General features: G+C 37.7%; 1 protein-coding gene across 1 annotated transcript; it reads left to right on the top strand.

Moving 5' to 3' along the window:
* Positions 1-3399: 3399 nt before the first annotated feature.
* Positions 3400-25053, top strand: zc3h12ab (zinc finger CCCH-type containing 12Ab). Its single transcript, XM_017486180.3, has 6 exons — positions 3400-3630; positions 7059-7572; positions 13448-13587; positions 20818-21052; positions 21229-21329; positions 21685-25053. Exons 2-6 carry the CDS (start codon positions 7082-7084, stop codon positions 22587-22589), a joined length of 1872 nt encoding a protein of 623 aa, XP_017341669.1. The 5' UTR covers positions 3400-3630; positions 7059-7081; the 3' UTR covers positions 22590-25053.
* Positions 25054-26951: the final 1898 nt, after the last annotated feature.

The raw sequence follows: 26951 nt of genomic DNA, 5'->3' as shown, positions 1-26951 counted from the left end.
CAAGCAAAAAAAAAGAAGGAGAAAAAGAAAAAGTTTTTGAGCGAGAGATTTTAATATTTCGGATGTTTCGCAGCTCCTCCTCCGCTGCTATCATTCGCCCCTCCGTCACAAACAGACTCAAATATCGAAGCGTTCATGGCTTTGAGTCTCGTCTCTCTGTCTCAGGTCTAATACAGTCATAAAGAATGTCATTTACTGTAGACTCACGCAGGTGCACATGGTGTATTATTATACTTAGAAATGTGTGAGAGGTGATACTTAAAGCAGTTCTGGGCCTGTTCGAAAAAAGCCTGGTGAGGTGCCAAATGTCTAGAAGCATGTTCCGATAATTCCTGATGCCAAGCTGTGAAAAATCTCTGTAAGGTTGGCTTGTTATATAAAAAGAAGTCATATAACACCATGCCCTGTTTGTTCTGGTGCTGTTTGTGCCGTAAAAACGGTACATAATCCTTACATCTCATCCTAACTGCAGCAAATCAGTGCGGGTTCGGACCAGGTTCATACGTACGCTAGCAATCACAAAAAACAAAAACAAAACTGGAACTACTGAGAACCTACTGTTGAATGCAAAAGTTTACGCCCCCGTGATATCTGGGTGAAAATGAAACGAGTTGTTCGTTTATTGGCGTATTTCTAATCAAACCCTGTCACAGCATGGCCTAAAAGTGATCTTCATTAGCAAGCTTCAAAGTTTACATCCCCACTGATAGAACCAACACGGCAGATTTATATTCGAATGTGCCTCATGAAGGCGTCTATGGACTTAGGATTCATCCATCCATCCATCCATCCATCCATCTTCTATACCGCTTATCCTTTTTAGGGTCACGGGGAACCTAGAGTCTATCCCAGGGAGCATCGGGAACAAGGCGGGGTACACCCTGGACAGGGTGGCAATCCATCACAGGGTACAATCACATACACACTCACACACCCATTCATACACTACGGACACTTTGGACACGCCAATCAGTCTACCGTGCATGTGTTTGGACTGGGGGAGGAAACCGGAGTACCCGGAGGAAACCCCCGCAGCACGGGGAGAACATGCAAACTCCGCACACACAGGACCACGGTGGGAATCGAACCCCCGACTCTGGAGGTGTGAGGCGAACGTGCTAACCACTAAGCCTGAAAAGATCAGACAAGGTCAACCTTCTGGTCCTGATTCCCGTCGGCTCTTAACAGCTCACATGTAACGATATAGTTACATAGATTATCTATTTGCTACTATATAGATTATGGGGTGTTAAATATTATGATATGGTATGTTGAAGTGACGTTAACTCAAAATAAGCGCAATCTCTTCAAATAACAAGTTATTAACTCAAATCGACGTGATATTGAGTCAGAGGGACAACGTCTCGTCAAATAATGAGTTATTAAGTTGAAATAACGACATATTTTCAAATAGCGAGTTATTACACCAAAGAATAATGAGCTATTAAGTAATAAATATATAAGGAGTGATCGAAAAATAATGAACTATTTACAAATAACGAGTTATTACACTGAACTATTGACATAATATCTTCAAATAACGGGCTATTACGCTGAAATAATGAGAGACCAAGTTCAGATATTGACATAATAAACCAACGAGATATCAAGCAGAAATAACAACACAGTGTCTTCAAGTTATTGAAGTTATTACGTGAAAAAAAATAATGAGATCTCTTCAAATAATCAGGTATTAAGATGAAAATAATGAGATGTTAATTTGATATATTGACGTAATATGTTAAAATAGTGACTTTAATACGTTAAAATAATAAGATCTTCAAATGTCTAATATTATGTAATATTGAAAATAATGAGTTGTTAAGTCTAAATCATGTGATATTAAGTTGAAATACATTATATGACCAAATGTATGTGGACACTTGACCACCACACCCATATGTGCTTATTCCAAAAGCATGGCATTAACACAGATGTAGTCCTGCTTTACTCTTATAGTAAGCTCCGTCATTCTGGGAAGGCTTTCCACTAGAATTTGTGATCATTCAGTTACAAGAGCATTAGTGAGGATGAGGTCAGGCGCTGATGTTGATGTGAGGAGGCTCCAGTTCCAGTTCATCCCAAAGGTGTTCAGTGGGGTTGAGGTCAGGGCTCTGTACAGGACACTCGAGATCTTCCACCTTCTTCCAACCTTCACACACCACGTCTTCATGGAGTACTTCAACAACCTGAGGTTCAGGGCTGCACGTGACGTTCCCTCATTCACACGGGCACCAAGTTTACTAAAATACATACAATAAAATAAAACAAAATGAAATGAGATAGTATAATATATTCAACCAGGACAACCTCAAGGACTAGACCTTGGACTTGCTTACACCACACTCACACCACCTACATTTCTTTAGTACATCTTCTATTCATTCATCTTCACGTTCAATCCAGCTACCTCAGGTTATACTGCACAAAATAACTGCACATATCTGCACTTTATAGCAATTATAGTCGGACTGTTCCTGCCCCCTATCTTTATATCCTTACGTTATATTTTTATACTTAAAAATACTTTCCCTTTTACTTAATATATACGAGTAAATTCTGCTGAATTTATCCCCGCCCAAAAAAACAACAAGCAACAACAACAACAACAATATAAACCCTCATAAAATTTGTAATAGTTTAAATGGTTATAATAGGAATTGTACTGGTTTGAATGGAAACTCGAATGGTCTCTGTGGGTCGCTATTGGTAATTTGTTGCCTTCTATTGGTAGCATGTTATGTCTAGTGGATACCATTAAGTTACCAATAACAGCACTGGTTTTAATGGTTAACTGATGGTTTGTAATGGCATTTATTGTGGGAACCATTAGAATTTCTCTCATGGTTTATATAGTGTGTATTTTTCCAGCAGGGATAAAAATTTATTTTATGTCACAGACATAAACGGTATGTCGAACTGTGTATGGTTTTGTGTGTGTGTGTGTGTGTGTGTGTGTGTGTGTGTGTGTGTGTGACAAAATTTTTACTTGTATATTCAGTGTGATCAATTGGGATTTGCTGACATGTGAGGATCATTTGTGGTCATGCTGAAACCGCACACATTTTCAGTCATTTATTTGTTTTCTTAGATCAGACATGGCCCTTTGTTAGATCAGACTTGGTCCTTGGTCCTGCCCACTTGCCTGCACAGCCCTGCTGATCAGCCGGCCCGCTGGCTCAGCTGTTTTGGAGAAGCGCAGCGCAAACTGGTGCCTACCCATAAACCCTTTCTGTGCGCCTCCTCCAGGCGAATCCGATTACGCACACTTTCACACACGTATAAACTAATCCAGCCTGTTGGAGCTCCTGCTCACGAGTGTCTACATGCGCAGTCGGACTGTACACGTCACCGTGGGGTGTTTCCGGAAGGCGGAACCGTGCAGGGTTTAGTGGGAGGTTTAGCGGGAGGACTGGAACAGGGCGGCGCTCTGGAGGAGCGACGTGGAGATTAAAGTGGCGTTCCGGTGACGTTTCTTTGAATACTTTACTTTAGAAGCGTCCAGGGATGCGCCCGGATACCACACTTTACGCGCGGTGGTAACTGGAAGCGGATGATTTCGACTCACTAACACTAAAAACCTGTCAACTTTCAGCCTTTGGTTAAGGATTGACTCAGATCCCTGAACAGGTAAATCAAGTTTAAACTCAGGTACAGGAGAATGATAGAAATGTGCACAGTCTGTACCGTTCTTTTGTACCTTTAGACCTGATCTTCTCCTTGGGTACATAGGTATGTTTTAGAGTAAAGGTTTAAAGGCACATCAGTGGTCCTTAAGGTCAAATTATATACGTGATATACTTTTAAATCAGTTTAAAGGTGAAGATCTTCACTGGTCTTTGAGTCTTTTTAGTCAAGTTGTTTTTTTTTTTTATACAGTACAAACTGAGGGAGTTTATGTGTGTAAACACTAATTATACCGCCAGGCTGTTAGATTCTGGATTCTGTTTGGTCAGAAGGTGTTGATTAGTTTTCTAGCACAGCAGCTCTGACGACAGTGCAGCAGCACATTCACATAAATTCAGATTTATGTAAACCAATATAAAGCAAAATAAACAAATCCCGGTTATGTATTCACTATGCGCTTGTTCTGTTATGTTAGAACGCTTGTTTCCTTTTGTTAAGGATCGACGCTGATCCCTGAGCAGGTAAATCCAGTCCAACGCAGGTGCGCGTGTGAATTCTCAATAATAAACTTTTAGAGTAAAGCTTTAACGATACAGCCATTGATCCTTAAGCTCCAGTTATGTAGAAGAGAGGTACGGACAGTGAGGTACAAACAAGGACAACAGCGACGAAAGCTTGGCAGTGAGACACAGAAAAACTACAGGTTAAATAGTGGTGCTAACAAGGGATAATGAGACAAAGGTGAGAGTGGTTAAGGACCCTGTGACAAGATCATGTGACATGAAGAGGCTTATGGGTAGACAGGACGTGTCGACTCGTTCTAAATTGTAGGTCAGATGATAATGCCAACATTGCGGCTGTAGTACGTCCGGATTGTATTCATGCTCCACACTTGTACTGATCAGTACGTACTCTATCAGTAGGTACTGAATCGAATGCAGTAGGTACTGTCATAGTACGTGATTTCGAACACAGCCTAGAACTTAGAAATAGTGGTGCTTGCAAGACATAAGGAGACACAGATGAGAATAATTAAGGACCATGTGACTAGATCATGCGACGTGCAGGGGCTGATGGGTAGTGTCGCTCTGCACCTTTCAACTCTACCACCACCACCACTTAATAACTCATTAAATACACACATCGTTTTTTTGATTTATTTAACTGCCATTTTATACATTTTTCTGTGGCACTCGATAGCGATTCACCTGTAATTAAAATACAATAAATTCCAGTTGTTCAGTTTATTTGGATTGACTGCGTATTACGAGGTTTATGGTTTGACAGATTTACATGGTTTGACGTCGATACTGACTGTTTTCTAGACCCGCTACTTCGGTTAAAACGTATCATGGCTGGAGAGCTTGGTTTGTTTCTAACCTAAAACCTAAACTGAGATTCAGTGATTTTTTTTTTTTTAAATTCCAAGCATTTCAAGGTTCCGTTTCAAGCTGCATATATTTTTCTTTATCTGCAAGAGAGAGAAAAGAGAGCCTGGTGAGGGAATGACCGTTTATAGCTGCTATAACGTAAGGGAGAACTAACTTGTTTTGCAGATGTTGCAGACCACGTGAAGTAACTATAAAGGGATTAAAAAAATATACATAATATTTTATTATATACATAATAATAATATAAAATGAGACGTTCTTAAATAAATAAAGAAAGGTAATTCTTGGCAAATGTCTGTGGAATAAGAGGTGTACAGAGTTACAGGACATGCTGAATATAATAATCAATAATCGTTGATGATTATTTTCCTATAGCAGCAAACCCTAAGTGTATTGTTCCTTACATAATGAACCTAGAGATGTCAGTAACTGCTCTCATGTCCACTCTTTCGCCTGAGGTTTAGGTCATACAGGAATGTAGTAATATATAAAGCACAAGTCATTAAGTATGTAAGCAAGATTGATAAAAAAAAAAAAAAAGAATAAATATCCACAATCAGTATATTATTCATCAGTCTTGATTTTTGCTTCACCTAACTCATCAAAAATCAATAAAGGCTTTGGTAATTACACTCCAGTTTAATTCATCATTACCATTAGGCAAACATTTCAGTGAAATTTACACACGTAATTGATCCAAATACAGTAAAGACAAAACTAAATGTGCTTAATATGACGAGCTCATGGTGTACTCGCACAGAAACGATTACATTTGTGCTTATAGAATTCACACATTTAACACAAACATATCTGTTATTATAATGTTAATAAAATGAGTCAGTTCATTACAATAAATTTGGTCTAAAGTAACACCACAATTCGGGCTAAATGTATAGAAACATAAAGTAAAATGTTCGTTCACTTACATGAGCTATGAGATGAAACTGGGTAAAATTGTCAAATAAAATAATATGTAAAACTGACATAAGATTTTGGGCCTGAATATTTTTTTGGAGTATAACCAAATAAATAAATATTTTATATATTTTATATATATATATTTATATATATATATATATATATATATATATATATATATATATATATATATATATATATATATATATATATATATATATATATATATATATATATATATATATATATATATGCAAAGTAGCTCAGTTATGTAAAAAAAAAAAGCGAAAATAAACCAAGTCTGTATCGTATCAGTATTGGGGTTTTTGGTCGATTACGTTTTCATACTGAAAATGAAAAAAAAAATTGGGAAGTTCCCTAGTTATTTTGTCTGTGTGGTCACTCAGTCTGACTTATTTTGAAACTTTCACTTCATAATAAATTTGCTTCGTCACTTTCATTTCTGTTCAGTGTTTCTCAGTCACATTTAGAGAGAAAGGAACTAAGCATGTACAATCATTAGCTCAAGGGGATTTTGTTAAAAAAATATTGCAAAGAAAACTCAAGTACTTAAAAACTGGAAGAACAGAAATCCAACACCCAGTCTGCTCCTTGTTACTTTGAGTATCAATGGAGAAGGTCGGGGTTATAAAATGAGCACCTTTAAGACGTAGGATCCCAAATGAACTCGGTTCTTATTGCCTCTGCATGTGGTCACCACTGGAATTCCCCAAACTGCAAATGAAACTCGTTGCGCGTGTGGATTAGTGGTTAGCACGTTCGCCTCACGCCTCCAGGGTTGGTGTTTGTAGTTGCCGCTGCACTGCAATGTTCTCCCCGTGCTGCGAGGGTTTCCTCGGGGTACTCCGGTTTCCTCCCCCCGTCCAAAAGATATGCATGGTAGGCTGATTGGGACGTCCGAAGTGTCCGTAGTGTTTAGCTCAGTGGTTAAGACGTTGGGCTACTGATGGTTGTGAATTCAAAGCCGCCACTGTTGGGCCCTTGACCAAGGCCCTTAACCCTCAACTGCCCAGATGTATAAATGAAATAAATGTAAGTCGCTCTGAATAAGGGCGTTTGCCAAATGCCATGAATGTAAATGTGTGTTTCTCTTCTTCGCAGTCAGGACAAGACCTGTTTTGAGTATGAGTATAGGCACCAGTCTCATCCCTGCTGCCTTTCCTCCAGTTTTGGATACTTACCTTGAGTATTGCAGCACAGTGTGCGCGTCCTCCTTCGTCCACGCAGACTCACTCACATGGGTGTCTTCGCTCTGTCCATCCAAACGGTGTGTTAGAATGGAGCAAAATCAACCTGAGGAGCAAGAGGACCCGAGCTCTGAGCTTCAGCCTCAGCTAGATCTGTTTAGGAAGTTGGGCTTCTCTGATGCTCAGGTCCGAGCAGTGCTGCTCAAGCTGGGCCTCCACACCGACACCAACCGGATTCTGGGAGAGCTGATACAGGTGAGAGCGGCAGAGACCGGGGATTCTCTCAGTCCGACAGCGGTGGTTCCACATGGTGAAAGCCAGAGGAAAGGTCACAGAGTTTCATCTCTACCTGCTGGACAAGAGGACGCAGCCAAGGACGAAGATGCCCTCAAGCCGATAGTGATAGACGGCAGCAACGTAGCAATGAGGTGAGTCAATAATAAAGGGCGTGATAGAGGACGAATATATCGTTTGGGAAAGTGAACATGGACATTGTCAAATGCGCATAATATCAAAAAATCGAAATATAGTTTGAGCATAGAATCTAAGAGATTTAGGAATTATAACCCTACATGTAAATGTGAATAATAACAATCTATAACAGGAGCTTGGTAGTTAAAATTTTTTTTTTTTTAATTTAATCCCTAAAGGACCCTAAAGACACTTGGTCCTATGGATATACGGTAGTGCTTGAAAGTTTGTGAACCCTTTAGAATTTTCTATATATCTGTATAAATATGACCTAAAGCATAATCAGTCCTAAAAGTTGATAAGGAGAACCAAATTAAACAAATGAGACAAAAATATTATACTTGATTATTTATATATTGAGGAAAATGATCCAATATTACATATCTGTGAGTGGCAAAAGTATGTGCACCTTTGCTTTCAGTATCTGGTGTGACCCCCTTGTGCAGTAATAACTGTAACTAAACGTTTGGGGTAAGTGTTGATCAGTCCTGCACATCGGCTCGGAGGAGTTTTATCCCGTTCTTCAGTACAGAACGGCTTCGACTCTGGGATGTTGGTGGGTTTCCTCACATGAACCGCTCGCTTCAGGTTCTTCCACAACATTTCTACTGGATTATGGTCAGGACTTTGACTCGGCCATTCCAAAACATTCATTTTATTCTTCTTTAACCGTTCTTCGGTAGAACGACTCGTGTGTTTAGGGTCGCTGTCTTGCTGTATGACCCACTTTCTCTTGAGATTCAGTTCACGGACAGATGTCCTGACATTTTCCTTTAGAATTTGCTGGAATAATTCTGAATGGCAAGTCGTCCTGGCAAAGATGCACTACAGGATTTGATGTTTTCTTTTGCCCATCAATGTTAAAATTTAAACTGAAATTTTGCCAGCCGGGGCTGAACAGTAAAACGTGATCACTCCTGTTATTGCTAACATTACACTTCATTTGATTTCCACTCTGAAGTATCAATTGTTTGTGAAACCCATCAATGTAATCAGTATAATAGGACATAGTTTGTTGCTAATATATTACTGTATGAACAGTCCTAATTGGAATTATCATCTTAATCTGAAAATTCTTTTTAATTGAACAATATAGCTTTAACAGCTTATAAAATAGCACTCGATCCAGCACATTCTATCATTTTGCATTTTATTTTTTTCATGTTGTGCACTGACACAGTTGCACAGGTTTCTTGTGCATGCAACCTAATGTCACTTAAGCCACGAGATATTGAAATCGTAAAGGATTTGTGGGACTTATAATGCGTATAATTTATTATGCCGGCGTATAATAAACAGTCCCGGGATTTGGCGAATTTTGCGATCGCAGAAATGAACACAAAGTCAAGCAAACTCCGCAAAATATTCAGAGGAGCTTGCGATTTTTCTAAATTACCGCAGATTTTCCGCAGATTTGGGTTGAGACGCGTCATGTGATGTTCAGCCAAAGCCCTCTTCCATTCACAATTTCGCAGATCGAAGTAGTTTTCCGCAAAAACAGGCGCAAAAAAACTCGGCAAACTGCATCGCAAATTTAGAAAAGTCCAGCAGGAGTATAAAGCCTTTTATAAATGCTTTAAATTAAGCCGATGTAAAGAAAACATGATGGTTTGAAGGATAAGCTGACCAAGCTCTCGTCTGCTACCTTTACAGCTCAGAAAAAAAAAAAAACCTCTGCGTGGACTTTAATGAATGAATAGTCTCATAATTATGTATTTAACATTGTATTTAATGATATTTAATATACTTTTTGAGTGTATTTACAGCTCATAACACAAATTTCCTGACAAAATATTGTGTCAGGCAGTAGCGCTGGACTCTGCTGGAGGTCTGAGTACTGATTGTGGTATTAAATCCTCACTACATGCACTGGAATATACAGTCCAGCTGTTCGTGATGAGGAGATTGTAAGATGTGGGACAATATAAGATAAAGATGTTGTTGTCGTTCCGTATTTTACTGATGTTTGTTTAACCCGTTCTGGAATGTTAATAACAATAATGTTAGTAATGATACAGTGGAAGAACGTTTAATCTCTAAAATCTCTTTGACCCTGTTATATGCAAATTCTTGTTTTGTCACGCTCGGAATGATGTGAACTATGTCATCCGACGCGTGAATGATTGAAGCACACTGCCGCTTTAGAAAAAAAGCTGTATACGTTTCGAACACAAAGACTCGACCATGTCATGTCATTAGATATGGATTAAGAGAAGGCTTCATTTCAAAGCGTTTATTGAAACCATTTTACGTGCGACTGGAGAGTTTGCCAGATTGCGTGATAAACGTGACTCTTTTTACGTGAATATTTATCTAAAAGCTCTGTAAGTGAGTGAAACAAAACAAACCCCAAACAGTGATTAGGTTTCAAGCCTGTTTTTAGTTTTAGTAGTGATATAACAGATTTGTTCTGATGCAGATCATACTGATCGGTAACCGAGCAACCGTTAGCACGGCAGCAGTATGTGTTTTGTGCTCACATGCATGATCGTGGGAGTTTTAGAATATTTAAGCAGAATATGTTTCAAATCCCAGCGATTCAGGTCTGTATTGGATCGGTGCATTAGAATCCCAAATGATTAAATTAATTATATAAGGATTCAAACCCAAGCTCTTATAGGAAAATAATCAACAACAGGGTGGTGTGATGAAGCTGTGTTACTCTAACCACACGGAAATGGATTATTTCCTAGGGCTGCAACTAACGATTATTTTTATAATCGATTAGTCGGCCGATTATTTTTCCGGTGAATCGATTAATCGGATGGGGGGCGGGGCAAACTTTCAGTACCATTTTTTTCCCCGTTTTTTTTATTTTATTTTATTTTTTTTTTAATAATAAAATCCACAAACTGAGTGTTACAAAAATAAACTTCCGACTAAAACAGTTTGTCCAATTATATAAGACTGAAAAGAACCCAATACACACACACACACACACACACACACACCAGAATATATTATTAATTTAGAACTGGTGTTTTTGTGCATCCATAAAAATAATGCATAAACACTTATATAGAATATAAACTAATAAATAAGGTTATATTACATAATAGAATTTCTGCATTACTCTTTATAAAAGGTAACGTTGATTTAAACAGTAAACTGAGGAAAGTCATTGTCCGTGACTCTGAGTATTAGGCTGAAGCTAACGGTGTCACATTACGTGCGTATGACGTCATGCGCCGTCGACTAGGAAGCGGCTTACACTTCCGGTTAGTAAAAAACCGCCCGTGTTCCATTTGAGATGATGTTACCTTAATAAAATCCACACACTAGACGTTAGAGGACATAGTGCATAGTGTAAGTGTATAGTACGTCGTTTGGGACTTCAGTATTTACTCTCTGAAGCGTGTTTTCAGATCAGAAGTAGTGTAGTGAGTAGACACGCCCCGTACCGCGCGCAGACCGACTAATCCATAATGAGATTCGCTGACAACAAGTTTCATTATCGATTGGTTGTTGCAGCTCTATTATTTTCCTCTATTATTTATAAAGGAGCATCTCGTAGTGTTTTGTTCCTCATTTATCACAGCAATTTTCCACCAATTAAATTATTATTATTTTTTTTTTTTTCAAATAAAATCTGCTTATTATATTTAATGTTGTGGAACACATTGGAAACAAGTTAGTTCCAATTGTCTGTTAGGTTATAGCAGCTATAAATGATGTTCCCTCGCTTTCTTCTGCGTGAGTTGTTACTAAAGAAATGATCGTGTAAACCTGTATCAGAGCTGCTGTTATAGAAATTTTATCAACCTTCTGACCAATCAGAACCAGAGTTTTACAGCCCTATGGTGCAAACAGAGCACACTTACTAATGGGAATTGGTCTAATGGCTTCCATTACCCATTAAAATGATTAAATACTGGTAGGAAAAGAGTTTACAGAAACCATTAAGCCTGTTCAGAGAGAGAGAGAGAGAGAGAGAGAGAGAGAGAGATAGGTAGATAGATAGCTCCATTAATCTCAACATTCCCTGCTTTATATAATCTTTATATTGTTTCCAAATGCATTGCTCTTTATTTTATATATATATATATATACAATGGGGGAAATACGTATTGAACGCGTCAACATTTTCTTCAGTAAATATATTTCCACTGAGGTTATTCACATGACATTTTCACCAGATACGTCCAATACTTATTTCCGCCGCTGTATCTCTTATGTATAGTTAAATAATTTTTTTTTTATATACATAAACAGATATAAACTAAGAACTTTAACAGCGTTTATTAAAATAAAACAGTCAACAGCACCTCGTTTCGGATTTACAAACTTCACTTAATCAAAAATAACCCTGAACGTTATCTCTGTAATATAAATCTGATTTAAAAAAAAAAAATGAACACATAAAAAGCTTTGTGCTGGAAAAAAACAAACATTTTTTACAAGCAAACTTTTAGTTTTTTTGTGGTAAGATTCAAACTGCGAACACAATGTACTTTCGAAGGCGGGTACAAACGGCTCACTGAAGCCCAGGTGTGAATAGTACACTGAGATCATCGTGTCACATTCTCCTGCTATGCAAATTCTCCTCCACCCTTTTCTGAGTAGGCATGATATCCGAATGGGACGAGGAAAGGCATGGTGCCAGAACTGGCCCGACTGCATGGCAACTATTTCCACTTTTATTTGGCTTTTGCCATGACACAATGACTGAAGATCCTGTTTGACAAAGCAGAAAGGTCCATTCATACATTAATGTCACGTCAAATCACAAAGCCAGGTTTGTCGACCAAGAAATATTAAAATGTACAGACTTAAAATGCAAGATGAAGCAGCAGATTAAGATTTGTGATAAATTAAAAGAAAAAAAAACAAAACAAACTATGGCTTTGTTATGCTCTGGGGAGCATTTCTTTATTTTTCTGGCGTGGAGGGACACGTCATTGCAAATCAACACTGAAGTTCCTCTGTCTGATCACCTCAATCGTATTCCAGGATGACTCCGCCCCGTCCTCAGAGCACTACGGCTCACCGAATGGTTTGCCGACGAGGTTTCATTTTCTCTAAAGCAGCTCGGACTCCGTTACCGAATATCTTACTTTCTTTAATGACGTGCAAACCTTTCTTTGGAGCATTTAAAGAAAAAAAAAAAAAAAAAAAGTTAGAAATGAAAACATTTTTGCCCTTTTCTATTGGCAGAGTAGATGCAGAAGATGTAAAATAAACATCTACGACAACGAGTAAACATTTTTATTCATTTAGTTTTGTCGTTCAAATGATTACTCAATAGCATTTTCAGCATGTCTGTGTTTTGTATGATTTATTTCTTTATTTCTTTAGCTTCGTCTTTTTTTTTTTTTTTTCTTCTAAATTTTCTTAACCCGTAACCTAGTGTAAAACCTCAGGAGTGTGAACCCCCCCCTTACATAGCTGTGGTTTGGATCTGTTTCTGTAATTCATCATTCTCTTTTTTTTTTTTTCTTTTCCGACTGAAATGGAACAGCCTGAGGTTACAGATGTGATCTTTACACTGAGCTGAGGTTACAGATGTGATCTTTACACTGAGCTGAGGTTACAGATGTGATCTTTACACTGAGCCGAAGTTGTGGATTATTTCATTTGACATAATGCGAATTGTCTACGTGTGGTTATGTTGAGTATTCTGAACCACTTGTGAAATTTGAGGTTATAAATCTACATTATGCACTTTTGACATGTAAGAAGTCTATATTGTTAATGAATTTGTTTATTTTCTTTAAAAAAAAAAAACCCAACAGAATTGTAGTCTAACTCTTGCGCACCAAGTGCCTATTGATGAAATTCCCAAGCAATTTTTTCCCCCTCTTTTTATCCTCTTTTTCTCTTATCTCTGCTCAGTCACGGGAACAAGGAAGTTTTCTCCTGCCTGGGAATCCATCTGGCTGTGAAGTACTTCCTGGATCGAGGGCACACAGATGTTACTGTGTTTGTGCCGTCATGGAGGCGGGAACAGCCCAGGCCGGACGTTCCGATCACAGGTGAGACAGGAGGAAGAAGGAACACGTTTCACTTCCTGGTCATGTTTCTGGAAACCACAGTCAGTTCAGTTAGGTTGAAAAAATCATTTGCATTGGCATCAATTCATTTGGTTAAAGCTTTTATACAAAGCAGCTTAAAAGTGAAGCACAAAGACTCCACATGAGGTGTGTCAGACCCACGCCCACACCCACCCACACACACATACACCAATTAGGCACACGACACAGACACATCTAAACCATGAAAGATACATGCGTATACTCTTATGAGTTGATTTTTTTTTTTTTTTTTTTTTTTAAACCTAATAATAATAATAATAATAATAATAATAATAATAATAATAATAATAATAATAATAATAAGAATTAAAAATGCTGACTATGTGATCTCCCAAGATGGCGAAACTTATTGCGATGTCATTTTCCGCGTAATGAAATTCATATGATGACGTTTCCTGCATCACAACGTCTCAATCAGATTTGTAAATCTTCAGCTCTCTTATTAAACTAAAGCAACAAATGCTTTCAGGCATCACAATTTAAGTAATCGTTCCTACCACATTGTACAAATCACGATACGCTCCAAAAGAACACAGTCGCATCTCGTAGTCGAGTGGGCGGCTCCAAAGAGCCGAGGAGGCTGAGCTGAGGCCAAAACTCTGTAGTCTGTAAGTCCATGACGCACAAGCTTAATGCGTGAATAATGATTTGTGAAACTGGCACGAGAGCACAGCGGTTTGGAGAGTCCGCCATGAAACTTAACTGCGAGTGTATCATGATATTTCGGTTTGCTAACAAAGTGTGAGCAAAACATTAATGCTATATTTACCCCATTCAACTCCCAGGGTGTGGCGGTGGCTCCAGATTTACATTTCTGTATAGCTGTATATATATGTATATACTGTATAGCTACAGTCATATCTACTGACATATCCTACTAGTGTCATTGTACTAGGTACTGAAGACCATGATTTAAACACCCAAAACTCCTTCTGACCAATCACGATCCAGAATTCAACACGCGAATTTGTAATTACTCACTCTACGATAATGACGCCGCATTTACACTCAATTAGTTCGAACAGGAAGTAATTACATAACTACACAAGATTCTTTTGTTGCACATTTGCATGAGCTTTAACTCAGAAGGCTTTTATGAAGCAGTTGTGCATAACTGAGGCTTTACAGTCTTGCCTTCAGCCATGTCATTTGCATTTTAGTCAGGAATTCAGAGACATACCAGACCTTGGCCTTCATACTTCACATGCTATAGAACAATGCTTTTGTTAGATGGTAAATCGCTACAAATCCAGACAATGGTTTGTTGTCAACTTTTTACGGTGCCTTTAAAAATATCAAACAGGAGTGGATACTTATTAAAAAATGACTCATTTACTCATGTAAGATAACCCGGAACATTTAAAAACAAATGTCAAACATTACCTATGTTGAATAATGAATGGTTTAATATGTTTTAAATGCCAACAAAATTGATCTAGAAACACCTTGATGTTCTTACCCTGATAAAGAATGAAAGAATACATTGGCGTACAAGTACAATTTAGCTAAGCAGGGTTGAACCTGGCCAGTACCTGGGTGGGAGACCTCCTGGGGAAAATTAAGGTTGCTGCTGGAAGTGGTATTAGTGAGGCCTACAGGAGGCGCTCACCCTGTGGTCTGTATGGATGCCTAATGCCCCAGTGTAATGATGGGGACCGTATACTGTAAAAACAGTACTGTCCCAAGACACTTCTCGTAAAATGGTCCTTCTCTATCATGGCCCCCTAATAATCCCCATCCCTGAATGAACTACATCACTCTACATCCTCTCCACTAATAGCTGGTGTGTGGTGGGTGTTGTGGTGCACTATGGCTGCTTTGAGTGTCTAGAAAAGCGCTACATAAACATAACTGTAACTAACTACAAGTATGAATAAATATGCAAACGAATAAACTCTCCTATGTGCTTGAGCAATCCGACCTCACCCTTTCACTCCACTGCCAGTATGGTATGCTATTACAAAAAAGGCAAGAGGCCATGTACTAGCCATTGAAAAGTCCCATTTTAAACACAAAAATGATGATTAGGGTCATCATGAGCTTTTCCGCATTGTGTAGTGTTACAAACTGGAACTGAAATGGAGTTACATGGGATCATATACAATGTGGCTAAAAGTTTGTTGACGCCTGACCCTTACAGCCATATGTGGTTCTTCCCCAAACTGTTGCCACAAAGTTGGGAGTACACATTGTCTAGAAGGCCTTTATACTGCATGATGTAGCATTACAATTTCCCTTCACTGGAACTAAGAGGCCCAAACCTGTTCCAGCATGACAATGCCCCTGTGCTCCATGAAGACGTGGTGTGTGAAGGTTGGAAGAAGGTGGAAGAACTCGAGTGTCCTGCGTAGATCCCTGACCTCAACCCCACTGAACACCTTTGGGAGGAACTGGAATGACAGCTCAACCCCAGGCCTCCTCTCCTGACATCAACGCCAAACCTCGTGCACTCTTGTAGCTGAATGATCACAGCCCCGCTCCAAAATCTAGTGGTAAGCCTTCCCAGAAGAGTGGAGCTTATTATAACAACAAGGAGGGGAACAACACAATATTAATGCACGTGGTTTTAAAATGTTATGCTCAATACTGGGGTGTGCAAATACTTTTGGCCAGATGGTATGTGTCATGAATCTAGACAAAACAGACCATACTGTTGCAGTTTTGCAAATAAAAATTATTATTTGCAAATAAATGTGTGGTTACATTAGTATTCACACTGAGAAACCCCTAAACTAGTTCTAGTGCAACTATTTGTCATCAGAATTCACAAAATTAGGTGAAAGGACTCAACTGTTTGCAGTTAAATTGTCATGATATCAAAATGGGATACACCGGTTCCTGGAAGAACCCAGAGAGAACATACAGTGGGGGAAATAAGTAGTGGATGCGTCAACATTTCTTTCAGTAAATATATTTCCAATGAGGCTATTCACATGAAATTTTCACCAGACATCAGTATTAACTCAAGAAATCCGCAAATATAAAGAATTCACAACATTAAAGTCCATAAATTAAGTTGTGTGTAATAAAGAGGAATGACACGGGGAAAAAAAGTACTGAACACGTTAACTGAAATGTATTTAATACTTAGTGGAGAAGTCTTTGTTTGTAATGAAGCTTCACGACACTTCCTGTATGAAGAAATTAATGGTCGCAGTAAATCATCAGTAGATCGTCTTTAAATCATCTTCAATTGGATTCGAGTCAGGTGATTGACTGGGCCATTCTAACGCCTTGATTTTTTTTTCTCTGAAACCAATTGAGAGATATTTCCCCCACTGTACCTAAACATATAGCATAACGTAGAACAAACAATTGTCTGAACAAACACAGGACAAGTATGGGTTTGGTTATTAAAAAAAAAAAAAAAAAAAAAAAAAAAAAACCTCTTAAACTCATAAACTTAAACTCATCTTTAGAAATGGAAAAGATACGGCGAAACCGTGACTCCGCCTATAGGAGGCTTTCTACCAGATATCAGTGACTGGATAAAGAAGACATTGTTTAGAGAAGCAGCATAGAGGCCAAGGTTATTCTACAGAAGCTGGAGAGATCCACAATTCAGATAGGAGAAGCTGTTCACCGGACAGCCTGGGAACTCCCCAACAGTAGGATTTATGGAAGAGAAGAAACACATTATTGAAAACAGACACATGGAATTCTGTTCAGGCATGTTGGAGACGTGGCAAATGTGGGGAAAAGGGTCAGTTTTGGTCTAATGAGACCAAAATTAAAGTGCTACATTTGCTGGAAACTCAGCACTGCTCATAACCCTGCAAAACACCATCTCCACAGTGAAGCATGGGGTGATAGCATTGTATTGTGGGTATGCTGTTTATCAGCAAGGACTGGGAAATTGGTCAGGGTTGAGGGCAAGATGGATGGTTCCATTCTGAAAGAGATCCTAAACTGGGGCAGAGCTTCACCTTACAACAGGGCAATAACTGTTAGCATCCTGCCGAAGCTACATTGGAGTGGCGCCGTATTTGTGACGTGAACATGTGTCCTATAAAACTATGGCTTTGAATTTATTTTTCGAATACCTTTAGACCCCCTCTTGTCGTGTCTTCAGCTAGATTGAACAAGAACCTGAGTGATCTTTCAAGTGCTTCATGACTGAAACACAGCGGAAAGAAAACTGCTGTCAGGAAAAACCTGAGTGTTACTGGATTAGCCCTGAGCAAAGAAACAGTTATAAATCTTGTGTACGTTAGTCATCATGGTTTTGTTTGAACACCCTAGATGCAGAACTGAAAAGTTTTATTTTTATGGTGAACTTCCTTGACAAAAGAGAGAGAGCGAGAGAGCGAGAGCAAAGAGCGAGAGAGAGAGAGAGAGAGAGAGAGAGAGAGAGAGAGAGAGAGCGAGCGAGCGAGCGAGCAAGCAAAGAGTGAGAGAGAGAGAGAGAGAGAGAGAGACTTTAGACTTTAGTTGTAATTGTACATTAATGTACCTTCTGTTGATCACGTGTACAGGTTCTCAGAAGCTGGTTCCTAAGGAAACAGCTGTGCAAACTGCCAGGAAAGGGGTGCTTTTGTTTTTTTTTCCTTGTTAGACAACCTGAACAAGCTGTATGTAAAAACAGTTGAAATTACTCAGAGCTCAAACACTTCTTAAAGCCTGAAGACAAACTGCTGTGTGATCAAATGTTTCACTGAACTTGACATGTCTTATTTACTGTTTAACGCTAGTCTGATGTCCCAGACTTGCCAAAAGCTAAATGGTGCACTTATATAGCACTTTTATCCAAAGCGCTTTACACTGTGTCTCATTCACCCATTCACACTCACACACCAATGGTAGCAGAGCTGCCATGCAAGGCGCTAACTTGCCACCGGGAGCAACTCGGGGTTCAGTGTCTTGCCCAAGGACACTTCGACATCTGGAGTCACGTGGGCCGGGAATCGAACCGCCAACCCTATGATTAGTGGATAACCTGCTCTGCAACCTGATCCACAGCCGCCCCAGCTAGTTTATACCTAGGATTTTTTTGTGGTTATGGAAATATATTAGGCAGTTTGGTTATCTGTAGGTGTCATGACTGCTTTCCAATAGGTAAATCGTTACAGTCAGGGATTCCTTTTACTTAATAAATAAATAAATAAATAAATAAATAATTTAATTAAAAAAAAAAATAAATAAATAAAAATCACAGACCCACTCAGAACAGACTTATTTTACACATTTATTTACTGCCTATTTATTGTTGGCAGAGAGTCATATTTAATTACTGATCTTTTCACCAAATCCATTTTAATTAAATTTTGTCCTTAGATCCCAGTTGACCTTATTTATAGGCCACAACTAGTTTCTGTGCCTTCAAGTCCCAGGAGCCATGCATCCTTTACTGGGACTTAGAAATACAGAGGCCACACCTTATTTACTGAGACTTTTAGGAACAGGTCCTTCAATGGGACTTATAGGTACAACCCCAATTCCAAAAAAGTTGGGACACTGTGTAAATTGTAAAGAAATGTAAATAAAAGCAGAATGCAATGATTTGTAAATCTCATAGACCCGTATGTTATTCACAATAGAACATAGAAAACATATCAAATGTTTAAACTGAGTAAACGTACCGTTTTAAGGGACAAAAAGGTGATTCTGATTTTGATGGCTGTAACACATTTCAAAAAAGTTGGGACGGGGACAACAAAAGGCTGGAAAAGTGTTAGTTAAAAAAAAGAGACAGCTGGAGGAACATTTTGCAACTAATTAGGTTAATTGGGAACAGGTCAGTATGATGACTGGGTATAAAAAGAGTATCTTAGAGAGGCAGAGTCTCTCAGAAGTAAAGATGGGATGGAATCTGGATGGAAGCAGATGCTGCTCTAAAAGCTGTATATACCTTTTAGCATTGATGGTGCCTTTCCAGATGTGCAAGCTGCCAATTCCATAGACAGTAATGCACCCCTATAACATCAGCAGGCTTTTGAACTGAGCGCTGATAAAAAGTCAGAAGGTCCTCTTTAGTTTAGAGGACGTGGTGTCCATGGTTTCCAAAAAGAATTTCAAATGTGGATTCGTCTGACCACAGAACAGTTTTCCACTTCACCTCGGTCCATTTTAAATGAGCTTTGGCCCAGAGAAGACGGCGGTGTTTCTGGACTATGTTCACATATGGCTTCTTCTTTGCGTGATAGAGCTTTAACCAGCGTTTGTGGACGGCACGGCGAACTGTGTTCACAGACAATGAGTTCTGAAGGAGTTTCTGAGCCCATGCAGTGATTCATTACAGAATCAGGCCTGTTTTAATGCAGTGCCGCCTGAGGTCCTGAAGATCACGGGCATGCAGTATTGCACACAGAGATTTCTCCAGATTCTCTGAATCTTTTGATGATATTATGCACTGTAGATGATGAGATATTCATAGTCTTCGCAATTTTACATTGACGAACATTATTCTGAAATTGTTCCACAAAGTGTAGATGTAGTTTTTCACAGATTGGTGAACCTCTGCCCATCTTTACTTCTGAGAGACTTTGCTTCTCTAAGATACTCATTTTATACCCAGTCATGTTACTCACCTGTTTCCAATTTACCTCCAGCTGTTTCTTTTTACTAACACTTACTTTTCCAGCCTTTTGTTGCCCCGTCCCAACTTTTTTGAGACGTGTCCACCGCCATCAAATTTAAATTGACCTTATTTTTTTCTTAAAATGGGACATTTCCTCAGTTTAAACATTTGACATGTTTTTTTTTAATGTTCTATTGGGAATAACATACAGGTTTATGAGATTTGCAAATCATTCCATTCTGTTTTTATTTACATTTTGCACAGCGTCCCATCTTTTTTGGAATTGGGGTTGTACATTGGCTACACCTCCTTCTCTAGGACTGACAGTTGGGGATAATAGCAACAGAGGCCGCACCTCTTTTACTTTGAGTGACAGCCACAGAGGCCGCACCTCTTTTACTTTGAGTGACAGGCACAGAGGCCATACCTCCTTTATTGGGGATAACAGCACCAGAGGCCATGCCCCTTTTACTTTGAGTGACAGGCACAGACCATTGCACTGATCTGAGTTTGTGGCTTGCTTCTCTCCCTTTCTATCTTATACCACATTGCAAATTATGAATCGTTTCACTCAACTATGAAATTCAGAAGAAAATAAATGGATAAAAACGTACAGTATATGTGGGTCTGATTTGTGGTCTATTTTCACACAGATCAGCAAATTCTCCGTGAGCTGGAACGGAAAAAGGTTCTGGTCTTCACTCCATCAAGGCGTGTGGCAGGAAAGCGGGTAGTGTGCTATGATGACCGTTTCATCGTAAAGCTGGCATACGAGGTAGATGGCATCATCGTGTCCAATGATACCTACCGAGACCTGCAGGGGGAAAAACCTGAGTGGAAACGCTTCATAGAGGAGAGATTGCTCATGTACTCCTTTGTTAATGACAAGTAAGTTACATCTCAAATCCTGCTAGGCTTTGTTCATGCATATTAATTCTGAACACTGCAACTGATATCACTAATAAATATTTGAATTGTGACACAACATTGCTAAGTGGTAAAAAAAAAAAAAAACCCAAAAAACAGGAGCATTAATAAGTTTGTCTTGTTCTTTGTTTTTCGAGGTTCATGCTCCCAGATGATCCACTCGGGAGACATGGACCTACATTGGAAAACTTTCTGCTCAAGACTCCCCGGGCTACTAAGAAACTCCCCTGCCCCTATGGTGAGTATCAAACAAGTCTTCTCTAGTCCCTTAGAACAACAAGCCCTTCATATGCAAATTCTATCATTCTGATGAACTACACGTGTCAACAAGTCCACATAGCTATATGATGACATATAATGATCTGTAATTTGATTACTCTGATGATTTGATTTGCTTGAAGCACATAGCAAAGTTATGAATATGGTATGTTCCCTTGCATTATAAATGACTATATGTTTGTACTGTATACCTGTTTCCTACTCAGCTGGAGAGTGGGGTACTTTTTCTGGAAACACAATTAAAGCTGTAATTTCAAAAGCTATTCAAACAAGTTATTAGACAAAGTGTTTATTATTATCACTTTCAATTTAAGGTAAGAAATGCACCTACGGGATCAAGTGTAAGTTCAGCCACCCAGAACGTGCCAAGCAGTCCCAACGTTCCTTGGCGGATGAGTTGCGTGAGAAAGCCAAAATGCCCTCTCCCATGAAACCGTCCTTGGCAGGCCCGAACCCTTCCCATGGAGCCTCTCTGGAGGAAGTGATGGAGCAAAAACTCACGCTCAATCAAAGTGGATCACTCAAGAAGGCCCACACCAGTGAGAATATGCTGGTGGTGAAGAACACACCACAGTCTACTTCAAGAAAGTCCCCTTCAAAGCGAGATCGCTCCAGCCAGTACTCCACAACAAATCCAGACGGCATCTCTGCTTCCTTTCAGGAGTACCCGGACTCGGGCCTGGGCTCATATGAATGCCACGGCGAGCACCAGTGTGGAGGAGAGCAAAGGAAGTCCAAGAATCCTTCTAATGGAAGGTTCCGATATCCTCCGACTTGCAGCCAGTCCTTAAACCAATCCAATTTACAGTCCAATCCAGGTTACCATCCCCATCACATGAGTATAGCTGCATCCCAAAGCCCAAACAACATGCCATACTCTTTCCCTCAATATCACTCCTATGGAGGAGCACCTTACCCACCAGGGAACTTTGCCCAGTATAGTGTACCCCATGAGTACCACCACAGAAGCATGCCTCCTCCTCAAAGTGGTTACTGGTCTGAGCCATACTTTGGCCACGTGCCTCAAGGACCTGTGCAGGGTGACGGCACTCCTTGGACCCATCCATTACCGGAGAAGGAGCAGGTGAGGAAGAAGCTGCGAGCCGTTTTTAATGCCCGTCTTGTGGACAGAGCAATGGAGATGTTCCCAAACCTAATGGACCCTCAGAAACTGGCCGTGGAGATCATCAACCTGCAGTCATATGAGGGGGTTTTATGACTTTTGCTGCCTCGTGGTTGGCTTGCAGAAAAGTATACACAGTAGATAGTGTGTGCATGTATTCTATATTTCTACTGAAACAGTGGGTCGCTGGAATAGTTGTTGCATTGACTGGTCAGTTTAGGTGAAAGCCTTCAAAGATTTTAAGGCTGAAAATGAAGGAGCAGATCATTACGACATCAAATAAAGCAAACGTTTATAAGCTAGGTATGTTCCACAGTTGAAGCCGTAACCTATATTTTAAATTGTTTAATGTGCATTTTACTATTACACAATCAAAATTGACATTAAAACCCACGTGTCATACACAAAACTGATATGTAATGAATAGAACACAGCAGGGTCAGCAGGGAAAATACTCAACGACAGGGTAGAGCGATGCTCTCGCACATCCCGACGTGCTTCATTCCTCTTATACCATAGCGGTTAGCCAGCTATAATATTTATAAGATTTATTTGCTTTTTTTTTTAATCCATTTATGGTTATGTTTAGTGTTGTGGAACACCTAAGGAAGTTAGTTCGATTTGAGGATTCGTTAAGGTAAAAACATAAATAATATATGGAAACTATTTTGGTTATAGGGAAATGTACCACATTCACACTGGTTCATTTGGTTTTGTATTAATAACTGATAATGTTAGCATGTTCAAGGTTGTGTGTTCTCAAAATGCAGATATTTTGGTAAATGTGTTATTGGTTGCATTGACCAGCCAGCCATAGTGTATTTTTTTTTAATTATCTGGATTTGTTTCTCAGGTGCTGTTTTGTAGACATTGACTGCGTTTACATGGACAACAATAATCCACTCTTAATCTAATTAAGACCATAATTTGATTAAGAAACTACCATGTAAACAGCAACCTTAATCTAATTATGGTCATAATCTAATTAAGCTCTAATCGAATTAAGACAGGTGGAGTACTCCTGTTTTTAATCGAATTATCGACGTGCATTACAGACATGTAAACACCTTAATCACATTATGAACGTCGTGTGAGCATTTTCACCGCATTTTGCGACAGGACACGATCACACACGGCAGTTTTACGCTTTACGGCGAACAAGAGAGTTCGGCTGTGTCCCAAACTGCATACTTGACTACTATAAAAATACATGCATCTCGGCTACTATACAGTAGGTAAGTGTGCGATTTGAGACGCAGCCCACGGCTTCAAGCAGTCGTCTATTAGCACGTACAGCATGACTAATAATTAACCGCACTTGAAGCGTTCGTAAAAAAATTAAATAAAAACACCCAAAACTGTATACGGTACCATAACGAAGACGAACTGTATGTTGATACGTGAAATTCTGGAGGGACGTCGGACGGCGTGCCGCGGTGACGTAATGACGCGGGCTCTTAATCTAATTATGATCAATAACATGTAAAACAGGTACATGACAGGAGTATTCTAAAAGCGACTCATGTAAACACCTTAATCACAATATTACCTTACTTAGATTAGGGTCAATAATTAGATTATTGCTGTCCATGTAAACGTAGTCATTGTGCCATGGAATGATGTCGTAATTGTCGTAATACTGGATATCGACTCTGTGTTCCTTATTTATGTTTTATGTTCCATATGTTTGCTTTCTATTTTAGGCACCTTAATGATACACATCGTGTAGTATGTTTTATAAGTGCATATAGTATTTTTTGTGTTTAGTTTGTAAATAGCCTTTAAGTGCCTAATATGGTCTATTGGCACCGTGTGCCTGAAACACCAATGAAAGCCTGAAAACTACCTAAAACGGGTAGATGAGTGTACACCCTGTGGGTTCTGGGTATTTTCCAATTTAGTATAATGCATTAAATAGTCATATAGTCACTGTCTGATATAAGTCACAGACTTTTCTGCGCCGTTGCACTCTGAAAATTTTATGCAAAGCAGGACTGGCTTGATTAAGAGGACAAAGGAAAGAAAAGCCACATGGAACACACCTGTGCTTAAGTGCTTCTATGGAATCCCAAGACATTGCAAGAATGGAGCTGGGGTTTGAAAGTGATTTACATACGACCGATACATAATTAAGCTCCTCCCTCATCGAAGTGCTGCAGTTTGTATGTATTCCGCAGTTTAGAGTCTGCTGGCTCTAAACTGTCATGCAATAAAGACAATATTATAACAACTCGCACGTTCTTATCTTAACTATAATTGAAAATCCTGATAACATTTGAATGATTCATATTATCATACTAAATATTTCATATTGGCAAGCTTAGCCCATAAGTTACATTGTATCAGCCAATCACGATCATGCAACATATCGACATGAGAAAGAGAGAAAGAATATAACTAGAAAGAAAGAAAGGCTACAGGTAGAACAAAAGAAAGTAATTCTAGAATTAGTTAGAAACATTTCAACAAAAAAGAAAAGAAAGAATACAGTAAGAAATAAAGAAAATCTAATTATAAAACATGTCAACAAAGAAAGAAAACAATTACACGCATACATATATGCATTATATATATATATATATATATATATATATATATATATATGTATATGTGTGTGTATATATGTGTGTGTATATATATGTGTGTATATGTGTGTGTGTGTGTGTGTGTGTATATATATATATATATATATATATATATATATATATATATATATATATATATATATATATATATATATATATATATATATATATATATATATATGTATATGTGTATGTATATATATATGTGTATATGCGTATATATATGTATATATATATATGTGTGTATATATATATATATATATATATATATATATATATATATATATATATATATATATATATATATATATGTGTATGTATATATATATGTGTATATGCGTATATATATGTATATATATATATGTGTGTATATATATGTGTATATGTATATATATGTATATGTATATATGTGTGTGTATATGTGTATGTGTGTGTGTGTATATGTATGTATATATATATATATATATATATATATATATATATATATATATATATATATATATATATATATATATATATATATATATATATATGCATTATATTTATATATATATATATATATATATATGCATTATATATGTATATATATATATGTGTGTATATATATATATATATATATATATATATATATATATATATATATATATATATATATATATATATGTGTATGTATATATATATGTGTATATGCGTATATATATGTATATATATATATGTGTATATGTATATATATGTATATGTATATATGTGTGTGTATATGTGTATGTGTGTGTGTGTATATGTATGTATATATATATATATATATATATATATATATATATATATATATATATATATATATATATATATATATATATATGCATTATATTTATATATATATATATATATATATATATATATATATATATATGCATTATATATATATATATATATATATATATATATATATATATATATATATATATATATATATATATGCATTATATTTATATATATATATATATATATATATATATATATATGCATTATATTTATATATATATATATATATATATATGCATTATATTTATATATATATATATATATATGTATATGTGTATATATATATAATGTGTATGTGTATATGTGTGTGCGTGTATGTGTGTGTGTGTGTGTGTGTGTGTGTGTATATATAAATATGTATATATTTATATACATATTGTATGTGTATATATGTATATGTGTATATATATGTATACGTCAGCTTTTACAAGGTTTTTTTTTTTTTGCCATCATCTCCTCTGATTATTCTACAGAAAAGATCAGAAATGAGGTCTGGTGAAAACATATTTCCAGATAAACTCAAGTAGGCGTGGTTTCTACTGAGATAAGTCTCTGAGAGAGGATGTGGTGCAAAAAAAAAAAAAAAAAAAAAAAACGCTCACCAGTCACAGCAGCTTTAGAAAGGTTTATTGTTTTTCACACAGATAACAAGATTTCCACTGTTATATCTTTGTATAATATAATGATCGAGGCCGTGATAAACTAACTGAAAAGAGGTGATAATCATCACCAAAGATCTCTGTAGGATGTTATAAAGAAGCATTCAGTGGTTATTTTTTTGTGTATTTAAATGGAACATTTCTGTGTTTTGATTTGCAGAGATCAGCCGATGAGTCAGCTGGATTTATACACGATATAAAGTATTTTTTTGTGCATTATCTTTGGGAAATTCCCAACTTGAACACCACCACTGAGATGAATAAATGAGACAAACTACAGACTGCTAACTTCACACGTTTCTTAATGCCTCCCTCCCTTCCACCTCGATGACCTACAGTTCCCTCCACTAATATTGGTCCCCTTGGTAAACAGTTTCCAGTTGGTTGTACAA

The sequence above is a fragment of the Ictalurus punctatus genome, chromosome 14 (assembly GCF_001660625.3).
Source record: "Ictalurus punctatus breed USDA103 chromosome 14, Coco_2.0, whole genome shotgun sequence".
NCBI classification, from domain to species: Eukaryota; Metazoa; Chordata; class Actinopteri; order Siluriformes; family Ictaluridae; genus Ictalurus; species Ictalurus punctatus.
Note: the sequence above shows the minus strand (reverse complement) of the source record. Positions and strands in the feature narration are given on the sequence as shown.

Excerpts from the sequence above, each read along its gene's own strand:
- zc3h12ab (XM_017486180.3), top strand. The coding sequence starts at position 7,082 with ATGAGTATAGGCACCAGTCTCATCCCTGCTGCCTTTCCTCCAGTTTTG. Across the intron at positions 13,588-20,817 it reads GCCGGACGTTCCGATCACAG|ATCAGCAAATTCTCCGTGAG; the intron begins GTGAGACAGGAG and ends ATTTTCACACAG. Across the intron at positions 21,330-21,684 it reads GAAACTCCCCTGCCCCTATG|GTAAGAAATGCACCTACGGG; the intron begins GTGAGTATCAAA and ends TTTCAATTTAAG.